The sequence below is a fragment of the Sceloporus undulatus genome, chromosome 3 (assembly GCF_019175285.1).
Source record: "Sceloporus undulatus isolate JIND9_A2432 ecotype Alabama chromosome 3, SceUnd_v1.1, whole genome shotgun sequence".
Lineage (NCBI taxonomy): Eukaryota > Metazoa > Chordata > Lepidosauria > Squamata > Phrynosomatidae > Sceloporus > Sceloporus undulatus.
The window spans coordinates 225972918-225990376 of record NC_056524.1 but is presented as its reverse complement, the minus strand read 5'-3'; the positions used below and the strand labels follow the sequence as shown (position 1 = coordinate 225990376).

The 17459-nt window shown below is 45.6% G+C and overlaps 1 protein-coding gene across 2 annotated transcripts in view; it reads left to right on the top strand.

The window, feature by feature from the left end:
* The window catches only part of LOC121927193 (integral membrane protein 2C-like), a 37572-nt gene that overhangs the window by 16205 nt on the left and 3908 nt on the right, over positions 1 to 17459 (top strand). For both annotated transcript variants that reach the window (XM_042460816.1, XM_042460815.1), the window contains 2 exons: positions 8037 to 8231; positions 10373 to 10483. In XM_042460816.1, the coding sequence (XP_042316750.1) occupies positions 8037 to 8231; positions 10373 to 10483 (306 nt within the window). The remainder of the gene's footprint in view (positions 1 to 8036; positions 8232 to 10372; positions 10484 to 17459) is intronic.

The window sequence follows — 17459 nt, the reverse complement described above, 5'->3', positions numbered from 1 at the left end:
TCAAAGTCTGACACCTGTTCTTTAAAAGTAAAACTCTTCCTCTTCCTTTTCTTTGTATATCTCATTATGTGTCTCATCCTAATTTTCTTGCTGTCTTTCTTCTTCAGAGGGTCATCTTCAGTTAGCTCCCTCCTCATGTGAATTGTTACTGCCCTCAGCTGCAGTACTGGTCCTGAAGCAATTCTCTGTCGCCTACCATCATGCTTAAGGCTAGTGACCTTTCTTCCTTTTAAGTCACAACAACATAGAACCCCCCCATTTTTGTATCCCAAGTCCATCTGGTCCAGCATTCTTTTTCAGCAGTGCTCAGAAATTCCTCTGACTCTCAGTGAAGAGTGAAGGTGAGGAACTACATTTTGCCTCAGGCTTAATCCTTGTCTTCTGCAGCTAAAAAGATCAGATGACAGAAAAGATCTCTGCTTGAGACTCTGGAGAGTCACTGTCACTCAGAATATAATTGCTGAAAAGCTAGCATGGACTACAGCTCCCAGCCTCTGGCTTGGGGCTTCTGGAAGGTGTAGTCTAAAAAGTAACTTTTCCAAGTTCTGGAATAGATGGGCAAACAGTTGGACCTAGTGTGAAAGGCAGGACTGTTTACTCATATGTTCCTGTTATATGTTCCTGACGACTAGTCAAAAAGTTTTTTTTAAACTGTCATAATAGTTATTCTGAAATCAATACAGTATTAGAGTAATAATTTTATTAGGCCAACTAAAAGGGTACAAAATGCATGTGAGCTTTCACTGTCTCGGGTAAGATGTGACAGAAATTTGAATGAGGGTAGGAGGAACAGAGGAGAGTGGAAAGGAGTGGGACATGGTTCTGCAGACATACGCTGTTAAGATCGAACACATCACATCACAACATGTAATCACCAATTCATCTCCAGCTGACCAAGCCTCTGGTGATAGTTTGTCTGTATTTATCTAAGCTTGTCCTTGGATAGCAGGTGTACAGTTTGGTGCCATGGCTGTACTCAGACAGCTTTATAGACCAGAGTTTGAGCTTTGCTGACATAACTTTCTAGAACGTAGGTCACCCCCACGTTGTAATGAGACAGCAGAATAGGAACCTTTGATAAATTCATTATATTTTTAAAACAGGTTTCTCTCTCTGAGTCTTCTACAGGTTTATTTGTCTGTCCCAAACTCACTGCCCGTACATGTCCCCTCTTGTGACCTGTTTTCGTTTCCTCTCCAGTGTTATCACTAGGCCACACATCTGTTTCTTCCTCCACACAGCCTTGTTTATCCAGGAGAAAACTGTAATCTACTAACCCAGGGATGGGGATTGTGTTGCCTGCATAGCATGGTTTCTTGTTGACAGTAATCTGCCTTTTGGAGGACTACAAAGTATTTAATAAGTCAAATTCAAAACAGATGTGACTATGCCTATTTGACCCTCTTTTCTCAAATTGGTTGGTTTCTTTGTGCAATATATTTCCCAACTATTGCATAAATTTGTGAGGGTAATTTTCAAGAACGTGGGCTTTGGTCTCTTCTTAGTACATTCCTGGGCAAATATCCATAGCTTTCCATTTGATTCCTAGAGACTAGTTTTGTCGTGTTCCTTCAAGCCACTTCCAAGTTATGGTGTCTTTATCCTAGGATTTTCTTGACAACATTTATTCAGAGGCAATTTGCCATTGCCATTCTCCGAGACTAAGAGTGTGTGACTTGTCCAAGGTGGGTTTCCATAACTGAATAGGGGATTCAAGCCCTAGTTCAGGATTCAGACCACTATACCACATTGCTCTGCACTTATATTACAAACAGGGCTGTGTAGAAATTGAAGCAATAAACTAAATACAGTGGGCCCTCCCTTTATGCAGGGGATCCGTTCCGTCTCCCCCTGTGTAGGGGGAAATCCATGTATGCTCACGCCCCATTTAAAAACAATGGGGCACAAGCCCACGGCTCTGGGGCAGCATGTGCACCATGGGCATGTGTGCCATTGCTTTAATTGGTGCATGGCTTTCACGTAAATTGGAAGCCACGTATAGTGCACCCATGTATGGCACAGGCGCACTGTAGTTGAGAGGCCAAGTTTTGAGATGTACCCAGTTGGTCCTAAAAAGCAGGAAATCAGGAAATTAGGTAAGATGAAACTTTTTGTTGCACTAACTTTGTTGAATAAAGAATGTGCCTACTTGGAAATTACACATAATTTTTTCAAATGAAACTGAAAGGCAGCTCATTGGCGGGTTACAGACGGGCAGGGGAGGACGTCTTGGAGGTGTATTTAGCTGAATGTGGAGCCTCCAGATGGCCCGCCCCGGGGGCGTGCTTCAGGTGTTGGAGCTTCCACACGGGGGGCAGTGAAGACGCCTCACCTGGGTCCGTTTCGGACCGGAGTTGCCAAACCGCCGCCTCGGAGGACGCTGCAAAAAGAGAAGCAGCTTCCGCATGGGCGGCCCAAAGCGTGGCTTTTTTTTCTTTTGCCGCATGAGAAGTGCGCAGCTTCGCAGCTGCAGCACTAAGCAGTGGCAGAAAGCCTGTCTGCGCATTTAAAGCGCCCATGCCCCTTTAAACTTTCTCTCATCTACAAGGCCATGGAGGCTGGCATCTATGTGCCAGGGAACCCCAGCATCAACATCACAGGCCAGCAGATCGGGCCCCTGATACTGGCTGACTGTGCCTACCCCATTCGGAAGTGGCTCATGACCCCCTTGAAGAGAAAGAGAAGAAGAAACCAGGGGAGACTGTGAGGAATGCCCTGGCAGATTTTTTTCTGACAAGGAGAATCTGAAGGATGGCTCCTGTGCCATCATCTGTGATGTCAGAGTGCATTGTTCTGTAATAGCATAAGCACATGAATAAATGTATCCCATTATCCACAGTTTGAGTCTGCCTATCATTCCTGATCTGTGCTGTGGGCATGTTTTGCCACGTGCCTGAGGGGGACACACACAAACACACACACACAAAAGGTCTCCTGGCGCCTGTTTTCCTGGGGTAAAAAGATACATCAGCTCCAACTGCCAATTGCCCCTTTGACAATGTATCAATCCCCCTCAAATTCAAGCTTTCCTAATGGCCCATTTGAATGTATCAATGGGGCACCCAGAGGGCATCTATTGGGGGAGAGATTCAAACTGCTCCTCTGAAAACTTTCATTGGACTAGGACCACCTTGGCCTAACGGCCCAGAGCCGCAGGTGCCCATATATACCCGTGCGCAACTGTGCAAGACCCCAGGACGGCGATCAACATGGCAGCGCCACGCAGGAGGGTCCCGGTCCGAATCGCCTACTGGACAGACGAAGAGGTTGGGATCCTCCTGGACTCCCTGATGCCACAGGCAGCTGCGAGGAGAGTGATGGCTAGCACCAACAAGCCCAACCGGGGGCATTTTCTCGAGGCATCTCGTGCCCTCCGAAACCAAGGGTTTCAAAGAACGCTGCACCAATGTAGAGTTAAATTTAAAACTCTCAAGGCAGCGTTCTTTGAAACCCTGGAGGATTTCGGAGAGGCGCCCCCGGTTGACAGGCAGCCACCATTCTTCTCGCGGCTGAAGGACCTGTGGATCAGGGGAGATCGGCCCAGACCGGAAGATCACCGTCCTCCAGGTAAGCCAGAGCTCTTGCCATGCCCTGTCCTACCCTCCTTGACCCTTCCCTTGCCCTCCTCTCCTTCCTGCATGGTGCCAATGCCATCCCTCCTCTTCCCTTCTGCAGGCGTGCGGCCGAGGCGGAGGCGGAGGGAGGGAGGGCACCCTGCCAGGTCGCCCTCTCCACCATCCTCGGGGGACGAGGATGTCCCCGAGGGTGGGCCACAGCCAGGACCAGCTGCTGTGGCCCCTCCGCAGCCAGAGCAGGCTCCTCTGGCGGCAGGTAGGTCCCCAGGGTGAGGGGTGGGGTTGCCTGACTGCAACCCCCACGACACTTGTGCCCTTGTCTGCCATGCCAGCATGGTAACTTGGGCCTTTCCTTCCTCTTTTGCAGGGCTTGAAGTCCTCGCTGCTGTTGCTGCCGCCGAGGAAGAGGAGCCTGGGCCGAGCCGCCGCCTGCCAGGACAGCCAGGGCACTTGGCCCTCGATGCCAGTGCCCTGGATCATGTCCTCCAAGCCCGGCAGCAAGGTAAGTGTAGAGGTGAACCCAGGGAAGGGAGTGGGGGCACCCAGAAACCCTGCCTGGGGGAGTGGGTGATGGGCTCCACAGGCTGATCCTAATCATCCTCTTTCTTTTCCCCCCACAGAGAACCAGACGGAGAGGAGGTTCGCTGCGCTGGAGGAGAAAGTGGACAAGCTGGTGGAGAGAGTCTCCTCCATGGAAGAGACCCTCCAGGAACTCCTCCGCCGGCTGCCCGCCCCACCGCCTCCTCCCCCTCCCTGAAGCAGCTTCCCTCCCCTGCCCCCTCTGCCATCCCCCCTTCACCACCGCCCTTCCCTTTGTAAATAGTTGTAAATAAGATTTTTATTGTTGTTATTGTTAATAAAAAACTTTATTTTTAAAAAAAATTTGTGTGGTTAATTATGCGCAACTGCGGCGGTGTGGCTGTGAGTGTGAATGGGACAGCTTAGGCGCAACTGTGCAGTCTAAAGCTAGGCAGGAGTGGTGTGAGGTAGCAATCTCCAAACTCTGTCCTTCCAGGCATTTGGACTTCATGTCCCAGAATCCCAGACCACAGGGCAAGGTGGCTGGGGATTCTGGGAGATGAAGTCCAAACGCCTGGAAGGACAGAGTTTGGAGATTGCTGCTTTGGGGACCAGTGAGCCAGGCATGGTGGGAGGAGAGAACAGGAAGGGTAGAATAGAGTAGATAGGGCTGGGAGGGAACACATGCCCTGGGAGGCGAAATGATGTCTTTATGGGACATCATGGGACCTAGTGCCTTGTCAGTGCTCCCTGCCCCTTGATCCCAGGCCCAGGCCCCCTGTAGTTGCCCTTTGCCTTTGGGGGCAAGTTTAGAGGGCATCAAAAGGTCTTGGGCACATTCAAGCTCCGGGGTCTCTTTTTTTTTTCCTTTGCCGGCTGGCGAATGCGCAGCTGCGCAGGGCTAAGCAGCGGCGGCAGAAAGCCTATGGGCATATTTAAAGTGCCCAAGCCCCTTTAAAACAAAGGTGGTCTCCTGCCAGCTGGTGATCAGCTGGTGTTGGCATCCTTGTCCGTTTGCACTTTGCCAGTGTCAGCAGCATCATAGATGCCTCCTCTCCTTTGGTCCCCGCGCTCCTGCTGAATCTGCAATGCGCAGCCACAGCTGTCTCCGCTGCCACCGCTGTCCCCCTGCCATCTCCCCTCACCTCCCTTGTACATATGTCAATATTTACAGTTTTAGCGTTTTTTATTGTTAGGTGAAAATGGCACAGGAATGTGTGTAGGGGTGCACTTTAAAGTCCAAACTTTCCAAGCAGCGCATGCGTACATGTTGCTCTAGGGTTAGGGTTAGGGTTAGGGTTAGGGTTACGAGGCTTAAAATGCGCCGCAGCTGTGCCTCAGCTTCCACAGCTGCATGGCAGCAGACGTTGCAATTAAAGTCTGACTGCAAACTGCACATGTTCCAAGACCCCAACTCACTATGCGACGGAGCTTTTAAATGGGCAACTTAAATTAGCGGCGTAGCAATTCTGGTATACCGGTGCAGCAGCTCTCATGGCTTCTTCCCCTTCTCGATATGTGTCAGCATTCAGGTAGGACTGCTCCAGTTTCTGCAAAATGTTTGGCTGGGATCATATAGCTATGAGGTCAGCCGTCTCAGTATGAGACCAAGACGTCCCCTTGCCTTTTTTCGGGGTGCTGGTGGATGGCTGAGCCATCCTGCCTGGTGGCAAAGGGGAGCCGCCACACAGCTGTGCCAGGAGCAGCCGAACTGTGCCCGTTCCCAGGTGAGAATGGCGCAGGAATGTGTGTAGGGGGTCACTTTAAATCCCAAACTTTCCCTTTTCACTTTCTACAACCAAAACATCCGCCGCAAAACTTACAACTTCCCTTGATTCTACCAACGCATGCGCACAAGTGGCTCTAGGGTTAGGGTTACGAGTCTTAAAATGCGCCGCAGCTGTGCCGCAGCTTCCACAGCTGCATGGCAGCGGACGTTGCAATTAAAGCTTGACTGCAAACCACGCATGTCCCGGGAACCCGACCCATTATGCGACGCAGCTGACACGGAGCTTTTAAACCGGCAACTTATATTTGCGGCGTAGCAATTCTGACGTATCGGTGCAGCAGCTTACAGACGGAGCTGCGCAGGTATGCCGCAAATCAAAAAGAAGCGGAAAAAAGCAGCACCTTTTTAATGCCGCTTCTTCCCGCTTGGGGCGTGCGGGGGGCGTGTTCATGGCGGCATTCAGGTAAGGCCCGTCTGAAGGCTCTACCTTCATGACGTCATGAGTACATCCCTTTTTGCCCGTCTGTAACCCGCCATTCTTAAACATACTTGACTGGCAGCGGGAGCAATATGCACACAGTTTTAAAACTTGTATAACAAGCTCCTAATAAATGACCATCACTAAAACTGGACTTTCTACTTCATTTCCATACTCAAAGGATTTTGAATTTGAATTGACATTCTCACATACCCATGGCATATATATGTCTGTTCATGACTTCCACTCTACAAAAAACATCTGAGGAAGTAGACTGAAGTCTGCGGAAGCTCATGCTGCCAACTTCTTTCTTTTAGTTATACTCAAAGGTGCTACAAGATCTCTCTACATACTAAAGTTCCTAACAGTTCAATGTTTGAAAAAAGAAGCAGACAATGTTTCGCCATTTGCTGTGTTGAATGGAACTGGTGACAATTGAAGATTCAAAACTCTGGAGGGCCAATGTTTTATTTTTCTTTTTTGTTTTTTAATCAGGTCGATAATGCTGCTGTTTTGTGGAGGGAGAAGAGGCTAATTTTTTTGCACTTATAATCCCTTGCCAAACTGATTTTCTCCAGAGTCCAGGTGAACATTTGCACAGAGTATCTGCAGGGAGAAAAATAAATGATGAACATAAAAACAGGTGTGGGATAAAGATAGATGCTTTCAAGCATTCCAGACAAATTACATAGGAGCATGGCTGTTAAAGGGGTATCCAACTGCTGTAACTTAAATTTATCTTATTTCAGTCCAGTTGAGATCAGTGGGTTGTTGTGCAATTTCATTGATTTCACTGAGAATAAAATAAAATTAACCTAACCTGGATCCAACCTGTTGATTGTAATCCAGAACTAGATGACATAATCATCTTATTCTTATTTCCCTTTTCTCCTCCTCATCTTCATTATCATCTTCTTTATGTATGTCATGCCTTTATTCTGGGAATCAAACTACTGTACTTTACAAGTTAAAACAAATGCAATGCAGTTAAAACATACAAAAATGGAACGATTTTGTTAATAACATTAAAAACAACTCAAACCATACATTTAAAAAAATAGAAAGCAGTTTGAAAAGACTACAATTAAAACAGTTCCTTTCTTTCATAAAGCTCTTTCTTTAAAACTATTCAGTTCTCACACGGCTGTTGGAATACTTTGCTTGCCAACAGAAAGTCACCAGAGAGTCTCCTTAGAAAGAGAATTCCAGAGTCTAGAGACAATCACCAAGAATGTCCTGTCTCATATCCTCAGCAGACATTCCCGTGAAAGAGGTGGTACTTTGGTTTTTGGTTTAGAGAGAAGAACTTCTCTTGAGGAATTCAGAACCAAGCCAGGCTTGTATGGAGAAAATGAAAGTAACTTTGATTCTGTTACCTGTTCCAAATTGCTCATATTTTGTAAAATAGCTCACCGTTTTGCTATCATTAGTCATTGGGACTGCTAGCCACAGAAAGTTTTGCACAGTTCTGTTTCCTTCCTCCTTTAAGACTTCATTTGACATAGTCCAACCACTTTCAAGCTAGATTTTTGAAGCCTTACCATAAAAGACAGTTAAATTAATTTGACTTCATTCTCATTGAAATTGATGGGACCACAATCTGACAACATGAAAGGCAGCTTCTTGCATTGTTAATTCTGCTGGAGAGCTTTCCCCCTGACTTTTTGTAACTAAGGCCAGAGTACTGACATGCATTTATATCTTTGTGCCTATCTTTTTATTTACCTCTTCACAGATTGATGAAGATGACATACCTTGGGAATGTCAGACGATCTACGCTGACTACTATTCCACCTCACAGTTAGGGGGACAGTTGAAGCTACGTGAAGATGTGAGAATTAATCTTGAGGAACATTATGAATGGATCAATGTTCCAGTGCCACCCTTGGATGAAAGTGATCCTGCCAGTATTATCCATGATTTTCAGCAGGTAAGGAATGAGCAATTGGCTGCAGAGGAAGGGCTGAGCCACGACGAATCCCGTAACAACCAGTAAACTAAAATACAAAACTCTCCTAATCACAAGGAAAGATCTATGGGAAGAGTTCAAATCACATATTTTACCGACACAGTAGAAGTGTAATTTGACTCCATATTAAACTGCATTCAACAATATATGAACAGATGGCCTTTTAAATCCATGACCTGAGTTCACTGTCAGCCAGAATGTAGCTAGAGAGGTGCAAATGAGGCTTTCCCTCCTACAATAAGAATTCTTATTCTTCAAATGAAAATTGCATTCAGTCTCCAAATTTCTAACATTGCAGAGAATGAGATATTTAAGATCATTCACACCTAGAATTCATATTTGCTCAGTTCTGATTTGCTTGGTTACTTTGCCTCCCATTTTTATTTGTGTGACTACAGTGTACTTCTAAATGCTTGCATGAAGTTTTAAATTCTTGCAATGCTCGAAATTTGGGGACTGAAGACTAATTTAACTGGGAGAGGGCAGACTTCTTATTTGAGGGGCAATGCTCTCCTTATTATGCTTCACTGTAGCTGCACCCTTGATGTCAACAACATGATGCTCCTGCTTTGTGGCTGCCAAAAGAGCAAAAAATGTAAGTCCAAAGTGTACAATCAAGTAAAACCTTCTGAAGAAATCTAGGATTGTCACATCTTCAGATCTTCCTCGATCATTATGCAGGCCATAGACATAAGTGCAGGTGGAAGGGGTCCTCTGAAAGAACAGTGAGATTCCTTTGGGGCCATCAGGTTATTGTATGTGGATGGCCTTATTACTGTGGCTGTGATTGTCTTGGTGACCTAGGCCTGCATAACAGTCTGTTATGGCAGCATAGGCATTTTTCTATAGTGGTACATAGTAGTGATAGAGGGTTGGCAGAGATAATTTTCTCCTCTGAGGCAGATGGCTTTTGCTGCTGTTTTCACTGCCATCACAGTGTCTTCAGACATTTTATCTCCTGCTATTACTTTGCCACTGCCACCTTGACCAGTGAAGGCCAAAATATCTCTTTTTCCCCAAATACCTTTTTCCTATTGTTTTGAGGGGCAAAAGACACAAAAAAGAAAAAAAAAGAAGTGAAGATTAGAGGTGATACATTTAACTATTTGAGGGGATATCATACTGAAGATGGAACAAGCTTATTTTCTGCTGATCCAGAGATTACGACACAGAGCAATGGATGCAAACTGCAGGAAAAGAGATTCCATCTCAACATTAGGAGGAACTTCCTGACAGTAAAAGCTGTTCGACAGTGGAAAACACTCCCGCAGAATGTGGTGGAGTCTCCTTCTTTGGAACGTGTTTAAAGAGAGGCTGGAAGGCTATCTGTTTGGAGGTGCTTTGATTGTGAGATCCTGCATGGCAGGGGGTTGTACTGGATGGTCCTTGAGGTCTCTTCCAACTTTATGATTTCTTGATTCTGTGAAAAGGTGCCATATTCCTGGGAGGTCAAGCGAACCTGTTGGTTTTCTTCCCATGCCCATTTCCCATTTCTTTTCTTGGGATGAGGTACCCTTATTATTGCAGCGCATATGGCTCATACCTTTTTCACTGGCAATCCCACTCAAAAAGGACACCAGATAGAGAAAAGGCATGGCAGAAGGAGAGAAAAGGAGAGATACAGAGGTGTCTTGGTTGTACCTGCTTTGTCTCCACTCACTTTTGATACAGAGTCCAAAACATGTTACCCTGATGGAAGACAGCAGCATGAGAGAAAAATAATAATTAAAATATCCCAAATGAAGGGAGCCTTCAAGAAGAGAATGTATCAAGTATGAAAATTTTGTGTTATATGGAGAAATTGGAGGGTAATGACAAAGAAGCATTAATTCTGTTTAGATCCAGTGGGTCCCATTAGAACTTCCCAACAGTAAGTGCAGTTGAACAATGGAATGGACTGATATGGAAAGTGGTGGACCCTCCATCATTGAAAGTCTTTAAATAGGGGCTTGATGGCTATCTCCCAGGACTGCTTTAGCATTGCAGGGGATTTGACTTGATGACCCTTGCAATGCCTTCCAACTCTGATTATTCTATGATTCTATATCTATTCCCAGATTGTTATTTTAGCTTTCAGTCCATTTTGTCTACTTTGGTTTCAGGGGATGACTGCCTATCATGATCTACTTCTGGATAAATGCTATGTCATTGAGTTGAATACCACCAATGTCTTGCCGCCTCAAGATTTCCAGGATCTGCTGACTAATATGAAGGTACATGAGTATTGCGTTTTAGCCTTTCTTGTTAAACACCACATTCTTTGGACTTAGCTGATGTGCCACACACAGAGAGACACCTACACACCAGCTCCTGGAAGTTGCCCACTCTGTCCACTTCTGCTTTAACATCATTATGGCAGATCTCTGGATTTGTGGTAATAATTATTTTGCAACTAATAATAATAATAATAATAATAATAATAATAATAATAATAATGTTTAATTATATTTTCCACCTCTCCCAAGGATCGAGGTGGGATCACATCAATAAAATAATACAATAATACAAATACAATTGATAAAACACTAATACTGAATTTACCACATTCCTATTAGTTCTCTAAAGAAACCTGTCTGACAGTGATAGGCCTCCTTCCATCACAAGCACCATTGTATTTGTGTGTCAAATACACACAAATCAATATACCACCCTGAACACACTGATGTCAGAAGCTAAGCTGGTTTCTGGCTTGAGTGTAAGGCCTATAGAGAATACCAGAGTTCTCCAGGGAGGGCTGGTTTAATGATGTTTAAAACATATTTTATGCACATGTTTTTATTTGCATTTCTTTTTATCATATAAGCTGCCTATAGTTCTTGCTTTGGGAAGAGAGCAGAGTATAAAGTAATACAATGCATGCAATACTATATGATACAGCAATAAAGAGCCACTAGCAATAGAGCTAACACTAACGGGTCAGATGAACACAAGTTACAGCCACAGAGTCATGATGGTGAAATTCTGTTGCTTGTGTAGATGCTTGTACCTAAAGGCCTGATGAATAAAAATACTGTCTCACCTCCTCACTTGGTATTGTAACAGATATACAATACATTTGATCCCTCCAACCTTGGATTTGTAGCATACATATTGCCAGTAATTGTATTGCCAATTAATTTCAATCTGTCTCCTCCTTTAATGTAGGCAATTTGATTTTTATAGAACTGTTATGTTAGCCTCTAAGGATTCCCAATAATAGTCTGAGACAGCGGTATTCTGTCAGAGGTTATTGATTCAGCTTGCCACATTAGCACAACAACATAATAGTATATTAAAATGTTCTGCTCTCCTTCAGTTTTGTAATCTGTCAGAAGATAATCAATTATTAGACCAGGAAGTGGAAGAGGAAAGTGTTTGTTAGTTGGCTTGCTTGCTTACTCTTGAGGTACATTCTCTTCATCTGGGACACGCATCCTAGACTTTAGGAGAGCGGATTTCAGTAAACTTAGAGAAGTATTGAGGGCGATTCCATGGTCAGAAATACTAAAAGATAAAGGAGTTCAGGACGGATGGGAGTTTCTCAAAAGAGAGATACTGAAGGCACAATTTCAAACCGTTCCAGTGAGAAAGAAAAACGGGAGGTGTCTTAAGAAACCAGGATGGATGACTAAGGAACTTTCAACCGAGCTAAGTTTGAAACGGAACATGTATAAGAAATGGAAAAAGGGGGAAATCACAAAAAAGGAATTCAAAGAAATAGCAGGCATGTGTAGGGGTAAAGTCAGAAAAGCTAAAGCGCAGAATGAACTCAGGCTTGCTAGAGAGGTTAAGAACAATAAAAAGGGCTTTTTTGGATATGTCCGCAGCAAAAGGAAGAAGAAGGAAACGGTAGGGCCACTCCGTGGAGAAGATGGCAAAATGCTAACAGAAGACAGAGAAAAGGCAGAATTACTCAACACCTTCTTTGCCACAGTCTTCTCAGAAAAGGCAAAGGGTGCTCAACCTGAGGATAATGGAGCAGAGGACAGAATAGGGGAATTTCAGCACAGAATAAGTAAAGAGATAGTAGAGGAACACCTTGTTAATCTAAATGAATTTAAGTCTCCGGGACCAGATGAACTCCATCCAAGGGTATTAAAAGAACTGGCAAATGTAATATCGGAGCCATTGGCAATAATCTTTGAAAACTCCTGCAAAACAGGAGAGATCCCAGCAGACTGGCGGAGGGCAAACGTTGTCCCCATCTTCAAAAAGGGGAAAAAAGAGGAGCCCAACAATTATCGTCCAGTTAGTCTGACATCAGTACTAGGAAAGATTCTGGAGCAGATCATTAAACAGAGAGTCTGTGAACATATAGAAGGCAATGGCATAATCACAAAAAGTCAACATGGGTTTCAGAGAAACAAGTCATGCCAGACAAACCTAATCTCTTTCTCTGATAAAATTACCAGCTTGGTAGATGAAGGGAATGCTGTGGATGTAGTATATCTTGATTTCACTAAGGCCTTTGACAAGGTTTCCCATGACATTCTTGCAAAGAAGCTTGTAAAATGTGGGCTAGACAAAGGAACTGTTACATGGATCTGTAATTGGTTGACCGGCCGAACCCAAAGGGTGCTCAACAATGGCTCCTTTTCATCCTGGAGAGAAGTGACCAGTGGGGTCCCACAGGGCTCTGTCCTGGGCCCAGTGCTATTCAACATCTTTATCAATGACCTGGATGACAGAATTGGGAGCATACCTATCAAATTTGCAGATGACACCAAATTAGGGGGAATAGCTAATACCCCAGAGGACAGGATCAAGATTCAAAATGACCTGAATAGACTAGAAAGCTGGGCCAAAGCTAACAAAATGAAATTCAACACGGAGAAATGTAAGGTATTGCACTTAGGGCGGAAAAATAAAATGCACAGATATAGGATGGGTGACACCTGGCTGAATGAAACTACGTGTGAAAGGGATCTAGGAGTCCAAGTAGACTACAAGTTGAACATGAGTGAACAGTGTGATGCGGCAGCTAAAAAGGCCAATGCTATTTTAGGCTGCATCAATAGAAGTATAGTGTCTAGATCAAGAGAAGTAATAGTGCCACTGTATTCTGCTCTGGTCAGGCCCCACCTAGAATATTGTGTCCAGTTCTGGGCGCCACAATTCAGAAAGGACATTGAGAAACTGGAGCGTGTCCAAAGGAGGGCGACAAAAATGGTGAAGGGTCTGGAAACCATGCCCTATGAGGAACGACTTAGGGAGCTGGGGATGTTTAGCCTGGAGAAAAGAAGGTTAAGAGGCGATATGATAGCCCTGTTTAAATATTTGAAAGGATGTCATGTTGAAGAGGGAGCAAGCTTGTTTTCTGCTGCTCCAGAAAACAGGACCCGGAGCAATGGATGCAAGCTACAGGAAAAGAGATTCCATCTGAACATTAGGAGGAACTTCCTGACAGTAAGGGCTGTTCGACAGTGGAATGCACTTCCTCGGAAGGTGATAGAGTCTCCTTCCTTGGAGGTCTTTAAACAGAGGCTGGATGGCCATCTGTCAGGGATGCTTTGATTTGGATTTCCTGCATGGCAGGGGGTTGGACTGGATGGCCCTAGTGGTCTCTTCCAACTCTACGATTCTATGATTCTATGACCATTCTGCTGGTTGAATGAATGTGTCACTTTATGTGATTGTAGCTTTATGTGATTGTGGTAAGCAAGCCACCTTGAATCCCATTTTGGGAGAAAGGCATGATATAAATCTCATAACTAACTAAATATGTGTTCTGGATTTCATGGGCCATGTTGCTGATTAGAGACTGCTTAATGTATTCATGGCCTTACATTCGGATGAGTGTCTGTTTTTTCATTTGAAATACTTCTATACTGTTTCAGGGTATCTTGCTGATTTTTCAGGGTAGCTTGCTGATTAAAAATACAACAGTATTCTGTGTCCACTATTTAGTTCCTGTCACAATCATAACTAGTAGCAGTCTTATACAGTATATGGAACAGTTACCTAGATCAGTAGTGTCAGGGGGGGGTTCATGTCAGGGATTTGAAGGGTTAAAACACAGCACACAGGGAAATGCTTGATGTGTGTGTGTTTGGCCATGAGCATTCAGCTGAGTGGCAAGGCTGATCAGCACAGCTGAAGCTCATTGGCTCAAGGACACTTCAGTGCCCAAGTGCACGTAGCCATGGATGATGAAACCATGTGTCTGGATTGCACAGGAGACACATGACATGCTTACACACCTGAACTCACTGGGTTTGGGAGACCACATGGTCTGAAGACTATATAAACCCAGGGGTTGCAAGGGATAGCTTGTGGGTTTGTAGAAGGAGTTGGATTGGTATGGTTTGGAGTTTTAGAGATCTAGTTTTGTATAATAGCACTGTGAATAAAGAGCACTTTGGGAGACTTAGCTTCTCTGGTGGTTTATCAGAAGAAGCTATAGCATCGGTTTGCTGTGTGTCCCTGGAGGTTCCTGCATTGCTGCAGTTCCTGGAAGACATCCAGTTGCTGTCATCCCAACTTGGACTTTGGTGCCACGCTTCTGCTTCTGGAAATTTGCCAGCTCTGCTCCAAGGGTCTGATTTAACCCCAGGACTCGTTGGAGTTGCTGACAGTGGTTGTTGGACCCCAGCAGTTGCGCTGACAGTTCAGTGGGTGTGGACCGCACAGGGTGACACCCAGAAGAGGGGTGACACCCAGTTGGGGGGCCCTCCCTTCGGGACAGGAGGGTCGCACACGTGCCCTTGCAGCTTGCTCTGTCTAGGGCTTCCTCTCTGGGGAGAAAGCCCAAGACAGAGGAGGAGGGTCAGTGTGCCACTGTCACCCCCAGCTGCCTTTTGAGTCCCTGCTGGAAGGTATAGGGTGGGATGGGAAGCCTGCCTCTGAGTCCCTGCTGTACTTGGAAGGCATGGGAGGGAGACTGCCCCTTTGGTCCCATCCCCATCAACCTACCCCAAGAAGCCCCTCCCCATATATAGCTGCACTAACAGCAGGCTCCTGAAGTTGTGTTGAATCCAAAGATTCTCTAGCGGGCTGCACAACGACTAGAGCGCAAATGGCGGAGACATCAGCGCTTATCCGACAAGACACTCCTAGAGTCTCATTTGGAGGCCTATGGAGTGGCAATAGATGCAGCTAAGAACTCGTTCTATGCTGCACGTATTGTGTCCGCGTAGTCGCATCCGGCAGAGCTGTTCAGGGTTGTGAGAGAGCTTACTCAATTGGCTCTCCCCCTGAACCCAATACTGGAGTCATTGAAAGCTTGCTGTGACGAATTTAATAACTTTTTCGCGGATAAAATCTCTCGGATAAGGGCTGATCTTGACGCTGTTATTTGTTCAGAATCGAGAGTAGAGGCGTCCAGAGCTTTCGTGGACTCAGTTGTACTGGATCATTTTGAGTCTGTAAGTACCGAGGATGTGGACAAGATCCTCAGTAGCGTTAGGAAGATGACGTGCTCTCTTCATCCCTGTCCTTCATGGCTGGCAGTTCTAGGGGGAACGGCGGTAACAGAGATGTTGCGCCGAATTGTCAATTCATCTCTCAGGGAGGGCCGATTTCCATCCAATCTAAAAACGGCCATTGTAAAACCTCTATTAAAAAAACCCTCCCTTGACCCCCTAATTCGAAATAATTATCGGCCTGTTTCACTGCTGCCATTTCTAGGAAAGGTCATCAAGAGAGTGGTTGCCTCCAAGCTGCAGGGGATCTTGGAGGATACGGATTTTCTAGACCCATTTCAAACCGGATTCCGGGCGGGCTATGGGGTTGAGACTGCCATGGTCGCCTTAGTCGATGATCTCCGTCTGGGCATGGACAGGGGTAGCGTGTCCCTATTAGTGCTTTTGGACATTTCAGCGGCCTTCGATACCATCGACCATGGTATCCTTCTGGATCGCCTGGGGGAGTTGGGTATCGGGGGCACTGCTCTGCAGTGGTTCTATTCCTGCCTCTCAGGTAGATTCCAAATGGTGGAGCTGGGGGACTGTCGCTCCAATAAGAGGGCCCTTACATCTGGGGTCCCTCAGGGAGCGATCTTGTCCCCTATGCTATTTAACATTTACATGAAGCCGCTGGGAGAGATCATCCGGAGACACGGGGCGCGGTGTTATCAGTACGCTGATGACACCCAAATAGTCTTCTCTGTGTCTCCGACTGATGCAGTGACTAGGGATGGCATCTTTCCGCTCAATGCCTGTCTGGAGTCGGTAATGGGCTGGATGAGGGAAAATAGACTCAGCCTGAATCCAGAGAAAACGGAAGTACTTGTGATAGGTTCCCCTGGTCCAGGGATGGAAATTTTTCCACCTGTCCTAAATGGGGTCACGCTCCCCGTGAAAGACACAGTTCGCAGTCTGGGTGTGCTTCTGGACTCGTCGCTTCACCTGACTTCTCAGGTGGATGCGACAGTTAGAAGTGCCTGTTATCAGCTTCAGCTGATACGCCAGCTGCGACCCTTCCTGGGCCGGGGGGACCTTGAAACAGTGGTGCATGCACTGGTAACCTCTCAGCTCGACTTCTGTAATGCGCTCTACATGGGGCAACCCTTGTGCCAACCTTGGAAGCTACAATTGGTCCAGAATATGGCAGCTAGGCTGGTCACTGGCAACTCCAGAGCCAACCATATAACACCGGTATTGAAAGATCTCCATTGGCTGCCAATCCACTTCCAGGCGCAATACAAGGTGTTGGTTTTTACCTATAAAGCCCTTAATGGCTTGGGCCCAGGGTACTTGGAGGACCGCCTCTCTCCATATAATCCGCCCTGCACTCTCAGGTCAGGCGGGAAACAACTTTTGAGAGTCCCTGATACGAGATATGTGGTGTCTGCACATAGGGCTTTTTCTGCTTCGGCCCCGCAGACCTGGAACTCTCTGCCTGACGAGCTCCACTCAGCCCCCTCCCTGGAGTCTTTCAGGAAAAATCTAAAGACTCACCTTTTTCATCAAGCTTTCCCCCATGTTCCCTAATTCCATTCTTCTTCCCTTGTGTTGCTGTATTGTATTGGATGTAATTGGTGCTTTGGTTTTTAACTGTTTTTAACTGTAATTGAATGATGGATACTTTTACTGCTGTACTGTATTGTTTAATGTGGGGTGGATTTCTTTTTATTGGATTTTGTAATTTCGGTCTGTTTTTATTACTGTTGTAAACCGCTGTGATCATGGGAATAGCGGTATACAAATAAAGATTCATTCATTCATTCATTCATTCATTCATTCATTCATTCATATGGATTGGAAATTACTT